General features: G+C 41.2%; 1 protein-coding gene across 1 annotated transcript in view; it reads left to right on the forward strand.

The window, feature by feature from the left end:
* The first annotated feature begins 2843 nt into the window (after positions 1 to 2843).
* Positions 2844 to 26455, forward strand: part of CRTAM (cytotoxic and regulatory T cell molecule) — a 33571-nt gene continuing 9959 nt past the window's right edge. The window contains exons 1-5 of the mRNA XM_025357038.1: positions 2844 to 2932; positions 14162 to 14308; positions 15809 to 15961; positions 18089 to 18232; positions 19832 to 19993. Coding sequence (XP_025212823.1) covers positions 2887 to 2932; positions 14162 to 14308; positions 15809 to 15961; positions 18089 to 18232; positions 19832 to 19993 — 652 coding nt within the window. The 5' untranslated portion in view covers positions 2844 to 2886. The remainder of the gene's footprint in view (positions 2933 to 14161; positions 14309 to 15808; positions 15962 to 18088; positions 18233 to 19831; positions 19994 to 26455) is intronic.

The raw sequence follows: 26455 nt of genomic DNA on the forward strand, positions 1-26455 counted from the left end.
CCTCTTTTGTAAATGCAACAAAAAACCCAGTGGCTTCTAGACACAGGGAAATCCCCTGTTTTCTGACCCCCCCCTTAAAACAGTTCATCTTTAGCCTGTTTAACAAATGTCTTCTTTTTCATGTTTGCACCCCCCTCACCCCCACAACTCATGTTGACAAGGGTGATGATGAAAAATAGAGAGGATGTTTGTTTATTTCTCCAAAATATGTCCTCCTCTGCCACCCCACCAGATGTTACTTCCTATTAGTATTGAAACCAAATATGAAGATTTCATAAAACAGAGATCAAAATGACAAACTAGCTATCAGTTGTGAGGTCTCCCACATACAAGGTGGTCAGTAGACTCTTTTCCATTAGAAAAGAGGTAGACCACTTATTACCCTCCAACCTCATCTTTTTCTCCCAATTCACTGAGTGGCTACAATCTGCTGCCCTCTCCTGTTGAATACTCCATAAGCTGCAGGCTGAAGTGGGGGAAATGAGAACAGGGACCCTGGAAAGCACACATGTATGTCGTCCACCAGTTCACCATGTAGCATTTCCCCCACCAACCGTTCTTAATGTCCGAGTCCAGTGGACTACTGTGATATTTGTCAAGGTTTTCAACCAGTTGAATATAGCACCCGTGGATGAAAAGGATACACTCACCATTGTCCAAAGTGCAATTTAAAGTAAGCTCTTCTCTAACGCTCCGGGGAAATTGTAAGTCAAACATCTTTTTAGACTTCAGAGCAAAAAGAGTAGCATTTACATCTCAAATAAAGAGTCCATTTAGTCTTTCATTCACTCACTCATTGACAACCTATGTCAAGTGTTGTTTTGGGTCAGGTTTTGGGGAAACAGATGCTGAGACAGAGATCTGTGTGCCGAAGTTTATAGACGAGTACTCTCGGTGACAAGAAGGAAGCAAGATGGGGAATTAGTAGAGGCTGGACTGAGGTGCAGTTACAAAAGATCTCAGCTGATCCTGATCCCTTGGGGAGCTTCAGAGTTGCTCCACCTCAGGGCAAGGGAAAAGGACCTTGAGACCCCCTCATGGATGCCCTATGGAGGAATTGTGACCCTGGGTAAACCGTTCTCTTCTACTGAGGACAAGTATAAAAATTAGAAGTTCCCGGATGGAATGTTACGAGCAAAGGGGAAAAAATCAACAAACGAAAAATTTGAAAGACAAAATATTTTGTTTTGGATGTTTCTTTTACTTTTATTTTTTTTAAGACAGGGTCTCACTTTGTCACCCAGATTGCAGTATGGTGGTGTGATCATGTCTCACTGCAGCCTCAACCTCCTGGGTTCAAGCAACCCTTCCACCTCAGCCTCCCAAGTATCTGGGGCTACAGGCATGCACCACCACGCTCAGCTAATTTTTGTATTTTTTGTAGAGATGGGGGTCTCACTATGTGGCCCAGGTTGGTCTTGAACTCCTGGCCTCAGATGATCCTCACACCTCAGCCTCCCAAAATGCTAGGATTACAGGCATGAGCCACTGTGCCCAGCCAACAAAATATCTGAAAGACATTTTTGATGAGTAAGACTTTTCCTACCCAAACTATCATCAAATTTATCAGAATATTAACACTAATTTCAATTAGAACCAGTAAGTAGTGTTTCCTTTAAATTTTCCAAGCATTGCAGACTGATCTCGGTTTTCTAAACATAAACCTACTAATATTTTGCTGTGTGCCCCTGGAAAAACTAAATTACATCTATCTCAATTTGTCCAATTAATGAAAATTAACTACCAAAATTGTTCATATGTACATTGTCTCCCCCACTAGATTATATTCTCCTAAAAAACAAGGAATTTATGTTTTTTATTTGAGCATGTCTCAAAGTAGTGCATACTAGATGTTGTATAGGTGACAAGATGAATGGGTGGATAGAAAGAAGGTTGGATACATATGGATGGACATATGTATAGATAGATGGGTGGGTGAATGGATGAATGGGTGGGTGAATGGATGAATGGGTGGGTGGAGAGATGGATGGGTGGTTGGGTGGATGGATGAATATATGCATGTATAGATAGATGGTTGGCTGAAAGAATAGGTGATGGACGGATGGATGGATGGATAGATGGATCGATGGATAGATGGATGGATAGATGGATGGGTGAATGGATGGATAGGTGGATGGATGGATGGATGGATGGATGGATGGATGGATGGATGGATGGATAAATGGATGGCTGGCTGGATGGATGGATGGATGGAGAGCTGGATGGATGTATGGGGAATGAGTGGGAAGGTCATACATGAGTGAGTGGGGTGGATGGATGGATAAGTGGATGGGTGGATGGATGGGTGGATGAATAGATTTGTATTTGTGAGTGGGTGGATGAAAAGATGGGTGGATGGGTGGGTGGACAGATATATGGATTTCAAAAATGAGTATATATATGAATGAATGAATTCATTCCCTGACAACAATTATAAATTGATGTCAGCATTAGAAATATAATATTCCCAAAGGTTGAGCAAAAATTGTCTAATTGTATTTATCTAATAAACTAGAAAAGTAAAAATAAGGATGACATCACTACACAGGGACATTTTACAGTATTTCTCTCACCCATCCTCCCTCTAAAAACCTTTGTAACTAGTTGATTTACCAGTACTACCCACTTGTGGTAAAACAATTTTTGTCACCAACACATCACTCACACTTCTCTACCATCAAGATAATACATGTGGTCCCCAAAATGTTCCACCAGGAGGTGTTTTGGGGGCAGTTAACTAAGAGGGGGCTTCCAGACAGGTGGAGGAGTTGATACACATGAGGTCACAGATCTACTCCCTCTCCCCCTTCAAAAGAAACTAGTCGGCTCCATTCGTCTCAGAATCTAGAGGAAGTTGACGAAGGTGCCACAGCAGCACAGCACAATATGTGGTGGGGAGTTTTCAGCTTGCTGGCTTGGTTCCCCTTACAAGGTAAGGACTTAGAGTCATTATTTTTGTTGTTGCTCAGCTGACCTAATGTTTTGCCAATCTACCTGTCAGCCAGTCAACTGCATTTACAGAGGAGCTGCTGTAGAAGACAACCCAGGTAACTGCTCATACTTTCCAAGCCATGCTCAAATCATGCATCTGAGGGATGTTACTGCATTTATTTGATCTCTTGTTCAATGGCTAAAGAGTATAGAAAGGATCACTATAGTGTGTGTCTCTGTGGGTCCTCTGTTATGGCAAGATGTAACAAGCTTATTAGGCTCTATCTTTTAAGGGTATACCAGTTGAGAGAGCATCCACATTGAATTTTAAAATTTCCTTGCTGTATAAATCTTAACCAAATGATTTAATCTCTTTGAAACTCAGTTTCTGCATCTTAAAATAAAAATGATAAAAACGTTCGATCTACCAAACTCCCTGGATTGTTAGAAGGATCAAATTTCAAACGTGAAAGCACTTTGAAAATGATACAGTGCTGTACAACACTTATCTAGCTCAGAGGTAATAATGACAGCAATGAAAACTTCATGTTTATTTTTAAAGAGTAAGTTATATTTTACATTTTACTGTAATTTTCAAATTTGGGTTTTAGTGCTTAATCCTAATGTAGCATTATGAAAATTAAGGATAGAAACAGTTACCTTTTTGGAGCAGGTCAAATTATTTTCTACCCCAAAGAGTGGGGGCAGGGGTGTAGGAAGGGACTCCTGTTGTCCTTCAGTCTCTGACTGCAGTTGTATCAGATTCATGCAAAGGACATCACTCATAAATACACTCAAAAATTTTGCTTTTTGTGTGTTTGTTTCCAAATATTGAATCTGTAGTTCTGTTTCATGAAATGTACCTATCCTTCCAAATCAACATTTAATCTAGAATGGCATCTGAAGGACGCTACTTTAAAAAACTCGATTTCCTATTTTACATGGTACTTCAATTCCCTATTTCATATACTTCAATTAATGCCTTCTTTTTTTGGTCCCTGTACCCTGAGGCACTTAATAAGGATTCAATTTTGGTAATGAATAATATTATTTTCTTCAATAAGTGGCTTAAAGAATAGTTAATACATTCAGAAAGAGTACATTTAGACAGCTAAAATTAGGAAGATTTCAATTTTTCCAGAGTTTATAGCCTTTAAGTGACCTTAACTTTTTTAGGCTTTGAGTTATTGCCTCATAAAAAAAAACTCATAAAAATACATTTTTTAAAAAATAGCAAAACTTATGTTTCAAGGTAAGCCTTAATTACTTAAATATTATTTATATAGAGAGGAAAAATATTTATTGCTTCACACACAGTGTTGAGTATTCTATGTTAATTACACTTAATCATAGCGGAAGTACTGAAGTAGGTACTAATATCCCCAATTTAAAGATGAGAAAAGAAGTTAATGTAACCTGCCCAAGTTTTCAAGCTAGAATATGACAACACAAATATCAGCCTATAAAGCACACAGTAAAAGTATTTATTTCATGAAACTTTTCATTAGTGTGTGTGTGTGTATGTGTGTGTGTGTATGTGTGTGTGTGTGTGTGTATGTATGTGTGTGTGTATGTGTGTGTGTATGTGTGTGTGTGTGTGTGTACTAGGTTGTGACAGAAAATGTGTTTATTAATGTGGATCAAAAGTTGGAAAACCACTGACTTTCACAATTTGGAGGATTCAATATTAAAAAGTCCTCATTTGAAAACTCGTTCAAAGGCCACCCGAGGGCATCTAAGCTCAATGGCATTTGAGCAGTGGCTGCCACTCTCATTTAACCTTGCTCAAGCCCATCCCAGATGTAATTAGGAGAGGAGTTGACCATGTTGCTTTCTTGTCAGCAAAACAGGCAGCAAATCATCAGTTTTGGCAAATCTATAAACTGTCAGCTGATTTTAGCAAATTAAATTACGGGAAGATCACTGTGACTGCTTCTACAGTGTAACTTCTATGGCTGCCAAAAATTTATGGAAAAAAAAGTCACATAGTTTGAGAGCCTGCCCTCTTTTCAAGGCTACTCCCAGAATAAATAGTCTTAGGATTGGTAAAAACACCATAAAAATGAAGCATTTTTCAAAATTCATCCCATTAACTTACATTGTAGACAATGAAAATGTCAAATCCAAAAAATTTTGAACCCTCTATTTTCATTGTTTTGTGGAGGGTAGGATGCAGAAAACAAAGGAAAATTGCAAATTGAGTAGTTCTTTTCGTATTTTCTTTGCCCAGGAAAAAGTCACATGTTAGATGACATGTTGAGACAGCTTCTTTAAAATGTACTAAAAATAATTTGATTCTGACAAGTCTGATTTATTTTTATACCTGCAATTTTCTCTATTGATTCAATCTAAAAATAATAAAAATCTTTTTTTGTGATGATCTGAATTAAAACACATTTTTGCTTAACACCTCATGGCAGTCATGTAACTAGGACTCTGATGTGAGAATTAATGCATTGCATGTCTCTAGCTTTAACCTAGCCCTAGTCTTTATTATTTGATATAACAGTTAAAGAGCAAAGTTAGCATCCTATTAAAATATTTATTCCTAATACATACATTTACTCTTTTTTTTTTTTTTTTTTTGAGATGGAGTCTGAGTCTTGCTCTGTCACCCAGGCTGGAGTGCAGTGGTGCGATTTTGGCTCACTGCAAGCTCCGCCTCCTGGGTTCACGCCATTCTCCTGCCTCAGTCTCCCGAGTAGCTGGGACTACAGTCACCCACCACCACTCCCGGCTAATTTTTTGTATTTTTAGTAGAGACAGGGTTTCACCATGTTAGCCAGGATAGTCTCGATCTCCTGATCTCATGATCTGCCTGCCTCAGCCTCCCAAAGTGCTGGGATTACAGGTATGAGCCACCGAGCCCGGCCTATTTACTCATTTTTATCCACTAATTCAACCAATATCTAAAATGTTACATTATGCTAAAATGAATGAATGGTAAATATCTTTTCCATGGGGAGTTTGTAATCTATCTACAGAGAAATACCTGTAACCAAATAATTATAAAGTAATGTGCTAAGTGCTATAATAGAAGTATATCTCAAGCCTTTGGGAAACTAGGAGAAAGACATTATGGGGAAAAGGGAGGCTAAGGCCTGTTTTGGAAGTTTTGACAAAAGTTGTGTAATTTGAGTTGAGTCTTTAAGTTGAGTCTTGAGTTGGGTCTTAACATTGAGTCTTGAAGGAGATGAGAAAGGCATTCCAGGCCAAGAGAATATCATAGACAAAGACAAACTATCTTCTGGAGCCTGGAACTTTCTGGAAACAGCAAGTGGCCATATACAAGGACTATCTGAAAAGGAGTATCAGGACATGACAAAGGAGGAGAACACAGGAGTCAAGTCGGCTGGAATTTGGGCCTGATTCCTATAGGCAATGGAAGCCATAGCAAATATTTGAATAAAGGAAGAGACATAATCAAATTCATGGGTTATATGTTTGTTTGTTTGTTGAGATGGAGTTTCATTCTTGTTGCCCTGGCTGGAGTGCAATGGTGCAATCTCAGCTCCCACAACCTCCACCTCCCAGGTTCAAGCAATTCATCTGCCTCAGCCTCCCAAGTAGCTGGGATTACAGGTGCCTGCCACCCTGCCCGGCTAATTTTTTGTATTTTTAGTAGAGATGGGGTTTCACTGTGTTGGCCAGGCTGGTCTCAAACTCCTGACCTCAGGTGATCCACCAGCCTCAACCACCCAAAGTTCTGGGATTACAGGCGTGAGCCACTGTGCCCGACCTCAAATTCATGTTTTTAAAATGTAATCCTAGAACCAGATGATGATGATGAATTACAGAGAAGAGAGACTAGAACTAAGTTATTACAATGGTCCAGGAAAGAAATGATGGAGTCCTTAAGTAAGGCAACAATAATAGTGACAAAAGAGGAATAAATTGATTAAAGAGATGTTTTGGAGAAAGAAGAGTTTGGAGCACCTCTCAAATATCTGGTGTGCAGTGGTTGGTGATGACATTAATTTATGTAAGCGAACTCTAGAATGGGGCAGGTGGTATATCTGTGTTAGACATGGGTGGAGCATGAGGACAGTAGAGATAATATATCTGTGTTAGACATGGGTGTAGCATAGGGACATGTAGAGTTTGGGGTCTTTGCAGGACAAACTTGCTCTGCTCTCGTTTTAAATTTACGGCATGTAAAAACTAGGTTATTAAGGCAAGAAAAGGAAAGAATATTTTATTCTTTTCTCAGTCTACATGATAACCTATAGTAGAGGTAAAGATTACACATGTGAACTTCCAAAATCTTGGGAAAGACCGAAAAATCTTAAGAACTGCACTGGTTTTATCTATGTGTACTTTGGTAGGTGGCTGTTACTGCTGCTTGTCCTTTTGTTTGGGAGTAGATCACATGTGCCTGGGTGTAAAGTCATCCACTGATAGGACAATTAGTTCATGGCATTTGGGGTGGTGATGATGGTGAAGGTCACAGGTTCCATTTCCATATATAAACCAGTCACAGTCTATAGCCCCAGGGTCGGCTAGCAATCTCATAACACATGGCCATGCATGGATGGATGAATTCAGTCACGGAGATAATGACAAAGCCCAGAAGTCAATAATCCATTCCGTAAACATGACCTACCAGTAGGAAGTGGTGACCTCACAGGAGAAACACCACAGTCATTCATTGTCAAGCTCTGTATGCTCAGCATGTGGGGAGCCATGCAGGGCTAATTTGCAGATAAGAACTCTGAAGCTCAGATAGGACTAGGAAGTCGGTGTACGACACTCAGGGTCTAATAAGAAAGTTTAAAGGTGAATGGGGATGTACATGTCTCTAGAGCCTACAGAGGAGGAAGTGGTAAGTAAGGAAGATATCTCACACCCTATCCCTCTGACAACAAAGGTGAAAGTCTGACTCCAAACTTAGGTGAAAGAAAAGTCCAAAGAAGTTCCAATTTAGTTTCCAATGGCAATGAGGAGACCATGGGGAACTTGTCCTTGGAAAATGTGCCACCAAAACTTAGGCACAGCATCCTGCTCATCCTCCTTTAACAAAACTACAAACATTGAAACGTATTTTTAAGCAATACAGCCTAAGCAAAGCTGGGTGGGTCTGTGGCTTCTCACTGGGGCTATTCTTCCCTTCTACAGTGATTTCCTGTTTCTAAATCAAACATGGGGTCTACATGATAATACTGCAAGATAAGCAGACCTGTAAAGCCAAAAGTGCGGCTTGGTGCAAAGAGTAAAGGAAACAACTAATATTCTATGCCTCAAACACAGCCCTTTCCATATGAAACTCAGGCATCCATGGTGTGGTCAATCTGGTTAGCAGGCTGATACTGAATTCTCAAGAAGTGCAAACATTAATCTTAAGACATACAGTACTTTAGCATATAATAAAAAGCCAAACTATATTTCATCACAATTTTTAAAATGTTGTAAGAATTAAATTATACCATTTAATTCATAAGCATGCATCCTATGAAAGAGAAAAATGATACATACAACCTTAAAATGGCAGACATTTATTCCTAAACAGGCTGCAGATAAATCTCACCACTCCCATCTTACCCAACACAGGCTTTCTGTTTAGACCATCATTTTACCAAAGGTAAGAACATTGGCAAAACTTCTGTCAATGTCTAGTCCCCAAGGATGAAATTAGGGCATGTTTCTTAACACTAGTCTTTATTCTATCATTGATTCAATGTGTAACTTTCTTCCAGTAACTTCTTTCCTGTTTCTCAGAATTTTTATTAACAACAGGAGAACAAAGATATCTGTCAATCACCTACATTATAGTGCCATCATGAAAACTAGCATTAAGCCAGAACTTTTCAAGCTCACCTTGTAATAGTTTCTGTAAAGAATGAATTTTAGAGAAATATAAAACATAGTCATTGTCCTCTAGAAACTTCAGTCTATTTATAGGAATCAAGACAGTGCACAAGAACTAGTGAGTGAATCAGGAAGCATCACAATGCTATGGAAGTTAGACAGTTCTAGATTCAAATCTTGGCTCAAAAAATGCTTAACCTCTGAGCTTTGATGTCCTCATCTGTGAAATGGGAATAACAACACCTCCTTTACAGAGTTATTGGTTTTGGGCCTGAGTAACTGGGCTATTTGCTGGTGGTGAAGTCTCAAATAACACATTTAGGGGGAAGAGTATCAGGAGTTTGTGTTGTACTTGTTAGGCGTTCAGACTTGTAACTGATCATCAGAAAAGTGATGAGGCCAGATGAGATGACCTACGGAGTGAGTATAGAGAGAGTCTATCCAGGATCTGACCTCTGTTGTGTGGAGGGCAGATTGATGAGAAGAACCTGGAAATGGAGCTGAGGAGCAGCAGCAGCCAGTGAGTTAGGAGGGGAGTCAAAGAGACTGACATCTAGGGAACCAAGTAAAGACACTGATTTAAGGAGCAGAGAGTGATCATTTATGGCAAAGGCACACCATAGATTGAATAAGATATGGTCTGAGAATGGAGCATTGGTTTGAGCAATGTGAAGGTCTTTGGCAACCTTGACAAAGAGCTATTTCAATGAAATAGTGGAGTTGAAAACCTGGTCAGAAAACAAAGAGCGGGATAAACAAGTATAGATAGTTCTTTAGAAAAATGTTTCAATAAAAGAGAGGGAAGGCAGGGCATGTGGCTCATGCCTGTAGTGCCAACACTTTGGGAGGCAGAGGCGGGTGGATCACTTTAGGACAGGAGTTCAAGACCAGGACAACATGGTAAAACTCCAACTCTATACTAAAAATACAAAAATTAGCCAGACGTGCTGGCAGATGCCTGCAGTCCCAGGTACTTGGGAGGCTGAGGTAGGAGAATTGCTTGAACCCAGGAGGTGGAGGTTGCAGTGAGCTGAGATCATGTTACTGCACTGCAGCCTGGGTGACAGAACGAGAATCTGTCTCAAAAAAAAAAACAAAAACAAAAGAGGGGCATAGGGGAGTATAGGGGAGTATAGGGTAGTAGCTGGAAGGAACTGTGATATTTTGTTTATGCATTTTAACACGGGAGAAATAGTATATATTTGTGTGCTGATGAGAATGACAGTTTTTTTTTTCTTAATGTTTTGTAGAGACAAAGTCTTATTATGTTTCCCAGGCTGGTCTCAAACTCCTGGCTTCAAGTGATCCTCCCACCTTGGCCTCCCAAAGCGCTGGGATTATAGGCGTGAGCCACCACATCCAGCCAAAGAAAAAAACAATTAGAGAAAAAAAACAATGAAGGTAGAATTATTTTTGTACCAAATCATCTTTTGAAAGATGGAGCAACACAGAAGGGAATTCCTAGAGTAAATAAATGGGATGAAACCTGGTGCCCAAGTGGAGATACCAGGTACCCACTCCATTCACAGTGATGGAGGGCAGGCCAAGTATGCAGGATCTAAAAGCAAGTAGATGTGACTTGGGGATGACATTGACAAACACATATGCAAATAAGTTAGTGTTTCAATAGCAAACAATTTATGTGATGAAGAGAGGAGAGAAGTGAGAAAACATGTTATTATTTAATTTAGTTTAATTTAATTTTGAGATGGAGTGCAATGGGCTGGAGTGCAATGGCACGAACTTGGCTCACTGCAACCTCCGCCTCCCGGGTTCAAGTGATTCTCTTGCCCCAGCCTCCCGAGTAGCTGGGATTACAGGTGCCCGCCACCACGCCAGGCTAATTTTGTATTTTTAGTAGAGACAGGTTTCACCATGTTGGTCAGACTGGTCTCTAACTCCTGACCTAAGGTGATCTGCTCACTTTGGCCTCCCAAAGTACTGGGATTACAGGCCTGAGCCACCGTACCTAGCCATAATTTTATTATTTCACAGAGTTCTAACACCTCTGCCTGTCTGCCTGTCTTTCTCTCTCTGTCTTTTCATCAAATAATGATTGTGTACCATGAACTGAGTGGTATGATTAACTACACCCTTGGTTGGAACCTAAGGTCCAAAATAAAAAGACCTCATTATCACCGTTTGCTCCTCAAAATCTTTAATCCTCCTGAACTGTTCCCATTTAGGTTTACTGTGATTGGAACTGCTTCTTCCTTAATGTCTACTAGGACCTTTGAATGTTTAATAATAAGTAGTCCCATAACACTGGGGAAGGAGATCCCTAGTGAAGAGCTGCAGAGCTACAAGGCTTTGGCTTTTGACACTGACTCTTTCCACTTTTCTTTATAAAACACGAGTCAGCTCAGCTCTTCATATAATTATTAGGCACTACATACCGAGTAAAAGCAGCATGTCATGCTTACCTTGGACTAAGTACTATACTAGATTGTTTACATTTTTTAAAAACATTTTCTCAATGACTCTATGAGATGAATACTATTGTTTTTCCTATTTTTATGGTAAGAAAACTCACACACATAAATTGCCCAAGTTTGTGCTGTTAGTAGTGGAGGAGCCAGGATTCCAATCAGGTCAATTTGGCTCGTGTGTGTGTGTTACCACTGCATCCCATGCCACCCAGGTTAGGGATGCAGAGATGATTATAAACAGCTCCTCTCTGCAACAGGTTCAGATGGTACAAAGCCTAAGGGTCTATTGACAGATAAGACAATCAAGAGCAAGAATGTTCTCAGAAAACTTGAACCCTCACTCCAAACTTACCAAATAAGACTGATGAGGGAGAATATGAAATCTGAACTTTGGTTCCAAAATGAAATGCATCATCAACACAGGATAGGGAGACGTGATGTGACACAAATTCTCTGAAGAAGTTCTGGGTGTTTTGGGTGACTGCCTCAACAGGAGCCTAGTGAGATGTTACAGCTCAAGGGTGAAACCCTGGGCTTAATAGAACAAGGAAGTCCAGAGGGTGGATGGTGATGCAAGTGAATGTCCCCCTATGCTCTCGCCAGCTCTGATGACACATGAGTCCCCTGTCCCATGCAAAGAGACATATTTTTGGAGGGACATTGACAAACTACAGTATATTCACATGTGGCTGTTGGGAAGTGGTGAAGAAATGCTAACGAAACGAAAGGCATAGTTTCTTTCATTATTTGACCATGCTATGGAAAAGACATTTATCTTCGGAAGACCCAGTCCGACTAAGGGCATAAGGGCTTGGACACATAAGGGCTTGGTACGGTAGAATGTCTTCTGGAAGTCTTTGAAAGTGAGATTGATACTCATCTTCCTGTTCCATGTGGTTTTTCAGCAGCAGAGAGTTGGTCCTAAGTATCTGAGGAGCAGCCACAGAGCTCTGGAATTTTATTCATTACACTGCAAATGTGGGCTCTGGGAACAGGATGCTCTGAACACTTAGGCCTGGGGTCAGGAGAACCGATGTGTGGGCCCCACCAAGAACTCCGAGTTAATTAGTAGTGAATGAGGCCAGGACACAAACTCCCTCAGTGAGTCTAATGTACTGCCAAGGTGGAGGACCACTGGCTTTCCTACCTTCTTAATATGGATGTCATGAGGACACAAAATAGGGACTTAATGGCTTCTTAAACCTTTACTATCAGCAAAAATCCCTTAGAAGAAATTCTATTGTCATTCTCTATTAATATCCTTATGACTCAATTATGGATTGATGTCACAGAGGAGAATATTTCCAAATGGCCAAACCTAAGCAGAATTCTGGCCTTATGCCCCAGTGCTTTTTTTGGAAAGCACAGATCTCTTTTTATTGCCTCCTTGTTGTTCATTTTGGTATTGGTGGATGATATGGGTGTTTTTCCATTAGAACTTCAGCAAACAGTTTCCCATGAAAGCTTACAGGAACACAATACAATAATTCTGGGTTATTTCTGCTAGAGGCTAGATTCAAATTAATGACCTAGGAATGGAACAAACAAAAAAGTAGACGCCAATTAATTCCCAGAGCTCTCCAAAGTACTTTTCCTAACACTTGAAATTTATCACAAGAAAATAAACTCTCCTGGTTTCTTTTTTGTTGTTGTTGTTAAGGTTTAAGATGATGCAGTAAAACTTGTTACATTTGCTATTCATAATTTATAGCCCCATGGTATTCTTCTGTTTATAAAAGTGTTTTATACCTTCATTGATAAGAATTGCCTTTTCCTCAGGAAAAATAATTTCATTTAAAATATGAAGGCATAATGAATGGCAATAAGCATGCCAAATCAGTAGGAATGCCAGTTTATTTTTCCATCAATTTCTTTTTTGGGGAGATAAATGTGAGCTACTTAGAACCAATTGTTCATCATTCTCTGGGGGTTGTGATTCGGAGAAATTAGACTCATGTTTGTCTGCAGAAAGCTCGGCTGTGGAATACTGAATTGAATGAAATCTTAGGACATTCTCCCTCTGGTGTAGAAGCTCTCGGACAGGTGGGACTTAGCTACTTGCCCTGAACTCCGCAGTTCACCAGAGCACCATGATTACAACATTCTTTCTTAGAATCCTAGACACACAACTTGAAGGTACTAGATGCTCTTTTATAAGCTGAGGCCAGAAAGGTTGCATTTTCTGGGGTCTTGTGGCTTAGATAGGCTGATGTGGTTACATAAGCATGGCCTTTGCCATCCACAGCCCTGGGTACAGATCCCAGCTCCATGACCTCTGTGACCTTGAGCCTCTATTCCCTGGTCTGTAAAAGTGAGCACAATTCTTCCTTTCTGGGATTAGTTTGAAAATTAAATTCCAGCCGGGCACAGTGGCTCACATCTGTACTCCCAGCACTTTGGGAGGCCGAGGTGGGCAGATCACTTGAGGTCAAGGGTTTGAGACCAGCCCGGCCAACGTGGTAAAACCGTGTCTGTACTAAAAACACAAAAACTAGCCAGGCGTGGTGGTACGTGTCTGTAATCCCAGCTACTCAGGAGGCTGAGGCACAAGAATTGCTTGAACCCAGGAGGCGGAGGAGGTAGTGAGCCAAGATCACACCACTGTACTCTAGCTTGGGCAACAGAGCGAGACTCTGTCTCAAAAAAAAAAAAAAAAAAAATTTAAATTCAATACAGGTAAATGGCGTGGCACAGTTCCTGGCATATGACAGAGCAAGTGCCCAACACTGATAGAACTGTAGTTCGACCTTCCCTTTCTTTCATCAAAATCCTACCCCTTCCTTCAGACCTGGTTCCAGGGTCCCTTTCTTCAAGAGATGTCATTACTGCTCCTGCTCTCAGTTCTTGCCTCTCCCCTCCCATTTTGTTTGTATTTGCTTATTTTTTGGTTTCTAGAAGAAATAGATAATACATGATTGAACGAATGAACGAGACAAAATCCCTGAGACAGTGTGGCCACCCCAGGCCTGACCATCCTCATTTCTCTTCCTCCCCAGAGGCCTCTCTGACTAACCACACAGAAAGCATCACCGTGGAGGAAGGCCAGACGCTCACTCTAAAGTGTGTCACTTCTCTGACGAAGTCCTCCTCCCTCCAGTGGCTGACCCCCTCAGGGTTCACCATTTTTTTAAATGAGTATCCTGGTAAGTGAAAGAAAGAAAGAAAAATGCCACCAGACCTCAACCTGAGGGATTTTCCAGCTGGACAGGTTGGTGGGACAGAAAGCCTGCATGAGTCACCCAAGGGGTGAACTCAGCCCACCTACTGTTACACGTGAATCATGCCTCCAAAGCCTGTTATTATAGACGCGGTGGCTTGCTGGGGGCAGGAACTGTGAAATGGAAACCCCACTAGAATGGTTGTTAAAGGGGGTTCAAATTACAAAGCACATTTCCATGTCCCCACTCCACACTCACATCACTTTTTCACTCTCAGTAACCATCCCACAACCACAGCACAATGACAGACAGGCAGCCAACTGACTGGGAGCTCGGTCCTCATGCAGCCACCACCACCACCCCACATAGGAAGCCAGCTGCTTCATTTTCCATCTGAGCAATCCAAAGGCACATTACAAAGCTCCCTTCCAGATAGCTGTTCTTCTCCTGTTGGTCTTAACACAAAATCAAGATTTTTAAGCAATAGAAACAGACAGTATGTATTAATGTGGAAATGAGGACAGTCATTTCTCTCTTCACAAACACACATGAAGAAAGTACAAGATGTCTTGAGATGGAAAAAGACTCTTAAAAATCTCTTGGGTTCATCTCTTTGACATTAGGCAGGGTTTTACTAAACCCTAGATCATTTTATACCTCCATTTAATATTGCTAACTCCCAAATACTTGGAAAAGTCTAAAACACATTTCAATCTTATTTACAAAGCAGAGCCACTTAAAACATATCATGCTGGCTGGGCGTGGTGGCTCATGCCTGTAATCCCAGCACTTTGGGAGACCGAGGTGGGGAGATCATTTTGAGGTCAGGAGTTCAAGACCAGCCTGGCCAACAAGGTGAAACCCTGTCTCTACCAAAAATACAAAAAAATTAGCTGAGCGTGGTGGAGCACTCCTGTAATCCCAGCTACTGGGGGAGGCTGAGGCAGGAGAATCACTTGAACCCAGGATATGACAGTTGCAGTGAGCCGAGATAGTGCCACTGCACTCCAGCCTGGGCAACAGAGCAGGACTCTGTCTCTAAAAAAAAAAAAAAAAAATTGTTATGCTTTAAAAGCATTATTAGATACTGATGTGTTAACATAAAGAAATATGTTATTTCAAGCTAAATCAACTAGTAATACTAGATTCCAGTAGAAGTAAATACTAACTGTCAAAAGTTCTGAGAGAAAAACATTTTAAATAGAGATAATTCTGTTACACAATGCTTTTTGCTGTTTTGTTTCTGGTTTTGGTAAACTAGGAGAGGAGGGACTCTCGGGTTTCTGCAGCAGAATGGCTTGATCTAGCTCAGTGGGTCCTCACCTGGAATGATCTTGCCTTCCTGTGGACACTGGACAACGTCTGGAGATAGTTTTGATTGTGCCAAATGTAGAAAGTGGGTGGTGCTTCTGGTATCTAGTGGGTAGAGACCAAGGATCCATCAGATACCTTTCCTCATAACAGTTCTATTTCCCTCTTGTACAGCTTTTAAAAATTCCAGATACCAGCTTCTTCATCACTCAGCCAATCAGCTCTCCATCAGTGTGTCTAACATAACCCTGCAAGACGAAGGCGTGTACAAGTGCTTACATTACAGTGACTCTGTGAGCACAAAGGAAGTGAAAGTGATTGTGCTGGGTAGGTACTTGCAAGTAAACCCAGTAGGGGAGCAATATGGATAGGAACACGATACGTCATTTTTAAACTGAACCTTTTAGTTTAAAAATGTTGCCTAGAGCGAGGCATTGCCTGGGACACCTCTGCCATCTTGTATTGAAAGGAAACAGAAGAGAGCATTTTGAGAAGCAAGCCCTAGACTGAACTGTGAACTTGTGAAATTTGTCTTTGACAGCAACTAAATTTTCTCTCCAGGGAACTAAAAGAAAAGAAAATTAGTATCTGATGAGCTGCAACCATGTGCCAGGCACCATGTGAGGCTCTAGGGAACCAAAGATGAATTAGGCACGATCTCTGCCCATAAGGAGTTTGCGCACCAGCTCGGGAAGGAAAACATGTATGCAAATAAAGTGGAACCTCGTGACAGCAAATCCTAAGATAGAATGAATTCAGATGTAGCTGCACTGCTTGATCTGCTCAAATCCTCTCTGCCAAACAATTCCTCTTTTCTGTAGGAGGGTGGGATTAGGAGGTGCAGATAAGAAGTGACAGCCTCCTAATTGCCTAGGACTTACTCAGTTCTACAGATGATCAGTTGTGTCCAGTATGTGTCTTACCACCCTTACTCGTTTTGTCTTTTGTGGCAGAGCAGATCGATTAAAAACATTGCTTTTTATTGATCTCTGAGTAACATCATCCCACATATCACACAAATGAATGTCTTAGACTTCTCTTGTTGAATTACTGCAGTGTGGTGCCTGCCATAGGTAAAAGCATGATGGGAAAGTAGCTGGGGAGGAGTGGCTCTCGAGGGGGTTTTGAGAACCACCGTGACTCAGCTCAACGTTGTCTTTTTGTAAGGGAGCACACATCCTGGCTCGGCTGCTTGTGTGCCCTTCTGGGCTCTCTTAACACCCCATGCATACTCTGTCATTGCCCTCAACACATAATCTTTTCATTAACAGTTTAGGGGCTGAAGCTACCACCAGACTATTAGCTCCTTGAATCATATCTTTTTCATCTTCGTATTGCCAACAAGTAACACATCTAATGTATATTTGGAGCTAAGAAGTGCCGTTACGAGGTCTTGATGGCAGATGGGCGGGTGAGTTAAGTAAACGGGGAAGAGTTCAGTTCTGGACCGAAGTGAAAGTAGAATGGGAAAGAGGAAGAAGCAAGCCTAACTAAAAAGTATTTCCAAGACAGAGGTATAAAGAAAAAGACGAACGTGCCCTTTATAAGATAAACGCACCTTTTTTTTTTTTTTTTTTTTTTTTTGAGATGGAGTCTCACTCTGTTGCCCGGGCTGGAGTACAGTGGCGCGATCTCGGCTCACTGCAACCTCCCCTTCCCAGGTTCAAGCGATTCTCCTGCCTCAGCCTCCCGAGTAGCTGGGATTATAGGTGTGCGCCACTATGCCCAGCTAATTTTTGTATTTTTAGTAGAGATGGGGGTTTCACCATGTTGATTGGCCAGGACGGTCTCGATCTCCTGACCTCGTGATCCGCCTGCCTCGGCCTCCCAAAGTGCTGGGATTACAGGCGTGAGTCAACTCGCCCGGCCTCATATATCACATTTTAAGAATTGTTGCTACATTGCTTGTTTGGGAATTTTCAGAGACTAACAACACACGGAGTAATACACATTCTGGCTTCAGCCAAAGTTGCTTTGCAAGCACATAAAAGCCCTTTAACATGGCTGTATTCTGGAACAGATTAAGTTAAAAACATGGGCCAGGCACAGTGGCTCACGCTTGTAATCCCAGCACTTTGGGAGGTGGAGGTGGGCGGATCACTTGAGGTCGGGAGCTGGAGACCAGCTCAGCCAACATGGAGAAATCCCGTCTCTACGAAAAATACAAAAATTAGCTGGGTGTGGTGGTAGGCGCCTGTAATCTCAGCTACTCAGGAGGCTGAGGCAGGAGAATTGCGTGAACCTGGGAGGTGGGGGTTGCAGTGAGCTGAGATCTTGCCACTACACTCCAGCGTGGGCAACAGAGGGAGACTCTGTCTTTAAAAAAAAAAAAAAAAAGGCCCATTAATTAGAGTATACCCTACAACAATCACCTACAGATTATTAGGCTCTGTGCCATGTTGAGATATGCAGACTCATACCTAATTAAACACAGAAAAATCCATTTTCTTCTAGCAACTCCTTTCAAGCCAATCCTGGAAGCTTCAGTTATCAGAAAGCAAAATGGAGAAGAACATGTTGTACTCATGTGCTCCGCGATGAGAAGCAAGCCCCCTCCGCAGATAACCTGGCTACTTGGGAATGGCGTGGAGGTGTCCGGTAAGTGGAGAAATGGTTCTCTTCTTTGTCTTCCTTCCTGCTCAAATTTCCAGGAGATTTTTAAATGTTTTGGCACCCTCTAGTGGCAGAAGACACCATTTAATATTCTATTAGTTCTTTTCCAGACAAATTATTCTTAAAACCAATCAACATTATGCCTCAATCTTGAAAGGCTAATCACAGATAATGAAAATGTTTTTGTTTAAAACAGGTAAAAATCTAAAGTGAACTGTAATGACTTCTTCAAATTTCACAAAATTTTCTAAAATAAGTAAATACAGAAGTGTAACATCTCAGGCTGGGTGCAGTGGCTCTCGCCTGTAATCCCAGCACTTTGGGAGGCCGAGGTGGGCGGATCACCTGAGGTCATGAGTTCGAGACCAGCCTGACCAACATGGAGAAACCTTGTCTCTACTAAAAATACAGAATTAGCCGGGTGTGGTGGCGCATGCTTGTACTCAGGAGGCCGAGGCAAGAGAATTGCTTGAACCAAGGAGGCGGAGGTTGTGGGGTGAGCAAAAAAATCACACCATTGCACTCCAGCCTGGGTAACAAGAGCAAAATTCCATCAAAAAAAAAAAAAAAAAAAAGAAGTATAATAGCTCTGAGCCTGAACTTTTTCCCAAATATAAAATTGAAAATACATTTAACATAATACGTATAATTGAAACAGATATGATCTTCCCTATATTGTATAGTACTATATTGTGTCATACCCACAAGGACAGATTAAAAATATTCTTGTAATAAAGCACCTAGAGGTTGAGCCTTTGAAACAGAATAACTAATTAATTATGATGCCTGGGTACTGTTTATAGTTTGCTTACTTTTCAACAGACATTACCTTTGATATCTATGTGATGAACAATTTTTTTTCTTTTTTTTGAGATGGAGTCTCACTCTGTCTCCCAGGCTGGAGTGCCGTGGTGCGATCTCAGCTCACTGTAACCTCTGCCTCCTGGGTTGAAACGATTCTCCTACCTCAGCTTCTGGAGTAGCTGGGATTACAGGCGCCTGCCACAACACCCAGCTAATTTTTGTAGTTTTAGTAGAGGCGGGGTTTCACCATGTTGGCCAGGTCTTCAACCCCTGATCTCAGGTGTTCCACGGCCTCCAAGAGTGCTAGGATTACAGGTGTGAGCCACTACGCCCGGCCTGTAATCAACATTCTTAGAGCTACAAAGGACCCTTTACAGTTGAGAATACTGAGGGTCAAATGGAGTTCTAGAGAGAAAAGACCTAAACCTAGATCTGATTCCCAGTGCAGTGCCAATTCTGCTTCGTTATAAGACTTCCCCTTTAATTCGCCTTATTCATATAACCGGAATAAGGTCTTGGATCTTTGTGTTTCATAACAACATCAAGCTATCCTTCTTAAGCTTTGAATTTTTTTTATTTCCAGTAGTGAAAACTTTGTAGAAAACCATCATCTACTCTCATTCATCTGTTTGCCTTTGTGACCAGAGCCAAGCCTATACAAGGGAACTGGCTGAGGTTAGAATGAGGTTAGAAATCTAATGTTTGCCCTGAAGTCAAGACCATTGGCCTCTAGTAGAACCTAGCATTAAATAGCCATAACCTCTTTAAATTGCTACGCAGGTGGAACCCACCATGAATTTGAAACTGATGGGAAGAAATGTAATACTACCAGCACTCTCATAATCCACACTTACGGCAAAAATTCAACAGTGGACTGCATTATCCGGCACAGAGGCCTGCAAGGGAGAAAACTAGTAGCACCCTTCCGGTTTGAAGATTTGGGTAAGAAGAACTAATGATTCTCTTTAATAATTTTTGATTTACTTTAATATTACACTATCAAACAAAATTAAATGCAGTGGGCAAAGTCCTTCAGAGTGAGATTACTGCCAACAAAGCTCTTCCTAATAGCAAATTCCTGTACTGATTGAAATTTCTCCAGGTGAGTGACGGAATTTCAACTATTCCAATGTTCAAAAGAACCCCAGTTAAGCAGAAAGCCTAGCAGAGCGCCATATGCAAATAGTGTTATGCTTGCTTTTTGATAATGACTTTAAATAGTTTTATTGCCGTTGTGTTTTTGGAGCAATCATATGAATCATACTACATCTTTGTACTTGACCCAGAAGGAGATAATATTAGCTGAAATAAACTGAAATTGTCAATATCATTTTATGTCAATATGAAACACACAGTTACATGAAGACATAATTCCTGTTTAGATTTATTTTATTGTTATAATTGCTTTGAAGATTTTAGTTTAACCATGTTAATATTCTGAGTTGAACACCATTTTAAATATCCAATATTAAATGTGAAGATGAGTTGCCTCCATTCTCAGAACCTCTATTCTGTGATTCTTTCCCCAAAAGTCCAAGAAATAATTTTAAAACTGTCCACAACTCTTTGAGCCAAGAGGTATCCTTTAAGATGCATGAGTCCTGTAAGAAGTTTGCAATTAGTAGGACTCTGAGTTTCATTGTTTTACAAGGTACTTCGTGTAATCAATTCCTGAAGTATAAGGAATTACTCACATTAGTGAAAGAGGAAACTGTTGCATGACAATGCATTTATTGAAAAACTCTTTTATCAAGCTGATGCTGAAAGTCAAGCTTGCTTAGGAGAACCTCGCTGTGGGAAAGCTGCCATACTGCCCTATGGGGGCTGTGGCTGCGGTTAACAGGCCCCCTCTGACTACCACATACTTTCCACGGGTCACTTTCTCACCAAACCAAAAGTAGTCATTGCAGAAGCTGCACTGTAAGACCCATGGACTCACAGACTGAGCTGCACAGTAACCTTAACAACCACCCCCGCCCCGGTGTGAGTCATCCCCACCCCACACCCCCACCTCCAGCAGTAGAACTGAAGCACGGGGCCTGTGGGGGATGAGGCTATATCTAAAAGCTTCCTAAAGACATTTAGATTCTTCAATAGGAAAACCAACAATGTTAGAAAAAAATGCGTTCTTAATTTTCAGCAACTGTTCAAGCCATCTACAAAAATTACTATGAAGGGGGAAATGGCAGTTCTCCTCCCTTACGGCTATAGCTCTACATGACTCAAAATTATAGCTAAAGATGTTTTTAATAATAGGTTAAGGCCAGGCGTGATGGCTCACGCCTGTAATCCCAGCACTTTGGGAGGCTGAGTCGGGTGGATCACCTGAGGTCAGGAGTTCGAGACCAGCCTGGCCAACATGGCGAAACCCCATCTCTACTAAAAATAAAAAAATTAGCCGGGCATGGTTGTGGGCGCCTGTAATCCCAGCTACTTGGGAGGCTGAGGCACAAGAATCGCTTGAATCCGGAAGGCAGAGTTTACAGTGAGCTAAGATCACACCACTGCACTCCAGCCTGGGCAACAGAGCGAGACTCTGTCTAACAATAATAATAATAATAATAGGCTAAGACTTAATTTTTATTTGTGATCTATTTGCTGTACTCACTGCCAGATCTCCAAATGGTATTCGAAGAGAAACGCCAGCATCAGCTATTGACGGCTTCCATTAGTTCACTGTTTTTTCCATTTGGCTAGCTGCTACTATATTGACATACAGATGCTACAAACATTTTGTTCACCCAATTAGGAAAAAAATATTACTAGCCGAGGATGCTTTAAAACACGTTTACACATAAGAGTTCTGACCCCTTTCATTCCTATGCTCTGCACGGAGGGACCTGGGGAAAGTGAGAGTCATGCCAGCACCAGGACTAGAGTGGTCCTGAGGAAAGAAGTGCCTTCCTCTGAAAAAGCCACAGTGTGACGCTTGGAGAAAGAGAGCAGAGCAACAGGAATAGATTTTTGAATAGGCTATCTTTGGTTTTTTGTTTTGTTTTGTTTTTTGAGACAGGGTCTCACTCTATCACTTAAGCTGGAGTGCAGTGGTGTGATGATGGCTCACTGCAGCCTCAACCTTCCTGGTTCACAATCAGCCCCCCAAGTTGCTAGGACTACAGGCATGTACCACTACATCTGGCTAATTTTTAATTTTTTGTTGAGACAGGGTCTCCCTATGTTGCTCAGGTTGGTCTCAAAACTCCTGGTCTCAAGCAATTCTCCCTCCTTGGCCTCCCAAAGTGCTGGAACTACAGGCATGAGCCACCTCACCCAGATTTCAGAATTATCATTTCTTTCTTTCTTTTTTGAGATTGTCTCACTCTGTTGCCCAGGCTGGAAGGCAGTGACACAATCTTGGCTTGTTGTAACCTCTGCCTCCCAGGCTCAAGTTGATCCTCCTGCCTCAGCCTCCAGAGTGGCTGGGAGCACAGGCATGAGCCACCACGCCCACACCCCGCTAATTTGCATATTTTTTGTATATGGGGTTTCACCATGTTACTCAGGCTGGTCTTGAATTCTTGAGCTCAAGCGATCCCCCAACCTCTGCCTCCTTCCCAAAGTGCTGGGATTACAAGCATGAACCACCACACCTGACTCTTTTTCCTTTTCTTTTCTTTTTCTTTCTTTCTTTCTTTTTTTTTTTTTTTTTTTTTTTTGAGACAAGGTCTCCTTCTGTAGCCCAGTCTGGAGTGCAGTGGTGCAATCACAGCTCACTGCAGCTTCTACCTCCCGGGCTTAAGTGATCCTCCCACCTCAGTCTCCTGAGTAGCTGGGACTACAGGTGCACACACCACACCTGGTTAATTTTAAAGTTTTTTATAGAGACAGAATCTCATTATGGTGCCCAGGCTGGTCTGAGCTCCTGGGCTTAAGCTATCCTCCCTCCTCGGCCACCCAAAGCACTGGGATTAGAGGCATGAGCTACTGCACCTGGTTTGTTTCATCTTGTTAGTACTTAAAATGAGGAATCTTGGTTTTCTATTACTTAACGGGGGACAGGATTTTTTAAATATTTGAAAAACAGTTCTCAAACTTTTGGATTTCAGGACATCTCTACACTCTTAAAAACAATTGCGAACCCCAAAGAACTTTTACTTATGTAGGTGATGTCTGTCAATATTTACCTATTAGAAATTCAAACTGAGAAATTTAAAAAATATGTATCTGTAAATTTATTTTAAAATAATAAGTCCACTACATGTTAACAGAAATGGCATATTTGTTTTATTTTATTTTTTGAGATGGAGTGAACTTATTTTTTGAGATAAGTGCAGTGGCCCGATCTCAGCTCACTGCAACTTTCGCCTCCTGGGTTCCAGTGATTCTTCTGCCTCAGCCTCCTGAGTAGCTGGCATTGCAGGCACCTGCTACCACACCTGGCCAATTTTTTTTGTATTTTTAGTAGAGATGGGGTTTGCCATGTTGACCAGGCTGATCTTGAACTCCTGACCTCAGGTGATCCACCTGCCTTGGCCTCCCAAAGTGCTGGGATTACAGGCGTGAGCCACTGCACCTGGCCTAGAAATGACATATTTTAATGAAAAAAAAAGGCATATTTTGTAAACTGAAAAGATTAGTGTGAAAAATGTCATTTTTTTTACATTTTGAAAATCTCTTTAATGTCTGGCTTAATGGAAAACAATTAGGTTCTTGTAACTTTTGCATTCAATCTCTTCCAAAATGTTATTTTGCTTTAAATAAAGACATAAAAATTTAATCTCACGTAAATTTATAATTGGAAAAGGGTAGAGTATTTTAATAGCTGGTTCAGATAATTGTGGATGTTCCTCTTTGACGTTACACCAAAACTTAACAAGTAGTAGTTTCTTAAAGATTAGTCGCTGGGCCCATGTCAATTAACTTTTCATACTGTTGTATTAAAATCCACTGAACTGTCTTGCACTTTGAATAGAACTTCCACCCAGGCATGATTTTTCTAACATTATGTGTTAGTCATTTGGAAAATACTGATTCACTAAGTTCTACAGAACTTTCAAATGTTGACATTTCAGCATCAGAATCACATTCATTAATATCATCATTGATCTCATCAGAAGTCTTTAAGCATTTGGAGGTTGTCAGGCTCACACTGGTGGATACAAGTTGCCCAAAATTCGAATTTTAAGTGTGACTATTGCAACTGAGAAAGTAATTTTTTTTTTTTTTTTTTTTTGAGATGGAGTCTTGCTCTTGTCGCTCAGACTGGAGTGCAAAGGTGCTATCTCAGCTCACTGCAATCTTCGCTTCCCATCTCAGCTCACTGCAACCTCCACCTCCCAGGTTCAAGCAATACTCCCACCTCAGTCTCCCGAGTAGCTGGGATTATAGGCGCCCACCACCATGCCCAGCTAATTTTTGTGTTTTAGTAGAATCAGGTTTCACCATATTGGCCAGGCTGGTCTCAAACTCCTGGCCTCAGGTGATCTGCCCGCCTTTGCCTCCCAAAGTGCTAGGATTACAGGTGTGAGCCACTGTGTCTGGCCTAAATTTTGAATATATTTTCATTTTAATTAATTTTAATTTAAATAGTCGTTGGAGCTAGTGCATACCATATTGGATAGCAGAGGTCTACAATATTCTGACCAACTAGGGAGGTAGATCATCATGTGCCAGTATTCACCTAATCAAAACAACATTCAGTCTAAACACAATAGTTTGCTAGCTCGTTAATTAACAGGATAAATCAAAGCAAGTACAGAACCTAGTTTTAAATATGCATAGATAAAACTTGTACATAAACATAATTTTCTGAATTCACATAGTATATACTATGTTAGAAGATTTTAATCACTATTGATAAATTTTATTCTATATGTCCCAGTGATGTTCTTCTTTTTTAAAATTTTGAGACAAGGTCTCACTCTGTCACGCAGGCTGGAGTGCAATGGTGTGATCACAGCTCATTGCAGCCTTGACCTCTCTGGGCTCAGATGATCCTCCTGAGTTGCTGGAACTACAGGGGTGCACCACCATGCCCAGCTAATTTTTTGTAGAGATGGAGTCTTGCCATGTTGCCCAGGCTGGTCTCAAACTCCCGGGCTTAAGCAATCTGCCTGCCTCGGCCTCCCACAGTACTGGGATTACGGCATGAGCCACTGTGCCCGGCCCCATATTCTTCTTAAAATTTGTTCCCAGTACTTCTATTTGACTAGCACCAGGTTTTCCCTCTTTTCATTGCCAGCAGTTCTCCTCTTTCTTCAATTTTCTCTGGCACCTGTGTGGTCAGAGTTCATTTTAGCCTTCTAGTCTATACTGCTATCTCTATAACATTTCCTTAGTAATTCTTTCTTTCCTCAGAGCCATTACACACAATTCAGGTATTTTTATATTTTTCATACATTTAAATGTTTGATCAACCAGATACATTTTCAAAACCATGGAAAATTATTTGATTAAATAAACACCAGGAAGCACTCACACATTTTATAAAAAAATGAACCACGTGTGACGTGTCAGTATATATATATGTATATACACACACACACACATATACATATATGTGTGTGTGTGTGTGTATATTTTTTTTTGTTTGTTTGTTTGTTTGTTTTGAGAGGGAGTCTCCTTGCTCTGTCACCCAGGCTGGAGTGCAGTGGTGCGATCTTGGCTCACTGCAACCTCTGCCTCCCAGGTTCAAGCAATTCTCTTGCCTCAGCCTCCCAAGTAGCTGGGATTACAAACACACACACCACCATGCCCGGCTAGTTTTTTGTATTTTTAGTAGAGATGGGGTTTCACCATGTTGACCAGGCTGGTCTTGAACTCCTGATTTCAGGCGATCCACCCACCTCAGCCTACCAATGTGCTGAGATTGCAGGTGTGAGCCACTGCACCTGGCCCGACATGTCAGTATTAGTATTTGTAAAATGACAGGCGTAGTTGTTACATGCTTCCCGGATGTGGGTCTGTCCAATGACTGGTAAAACCTATACTAAGCTGACCCTCTGGAAACATTCCTAAGCATTGACTAATATTATACAATAACATGTAGCATTGTGCTTAATAAATAGCTAGGCATTGTACTAAACATGTTATATAAATGAACTTACTAATTCTCATGAAACACTCGAAGAGGTAAATGCTGTCATTATCTCCATTTTACAGATAAGAAAAAAAAAAAGTGTTAGAGAGATCTGGTATCTTGTCTAGCTCATTCAGGAGCAAGTAAATAGCAGCACTGGAAGTCAGCCCAGTCTGAGGCTGATTCCAAAGCCATCTAACTAATAGATAGATAGATAGGTGGATGGGTAGATAAACAGACAGAGGGATTGATTGATGGATAGAAGGACACAGATAGAAACAGTGAACACCTTTTGCCTAGCACTGCCACCACACAGAGGTCCAGCATGCTGTGCTTTAAACCAGGCAGGTGAGCAGATGGACACTCAGTGGGATACAGATTCAAAA

The sequence above is a fragment of the Theropithecus gelada genome, chromosome 14 (genome assembly GCF_003255815.1).
Source record: "Theropithecus gelada isolate Dixy chromosome 14, Tgel_1.0, whole genome shotgun sequence".
Taxonomy (NCBI): domain Eukaryota; kingdom Metazoa; phylum Chordata; class Mammalia; order Primates; family Cercopithecidae; genus Theropithecus; species Theropithecus gelada.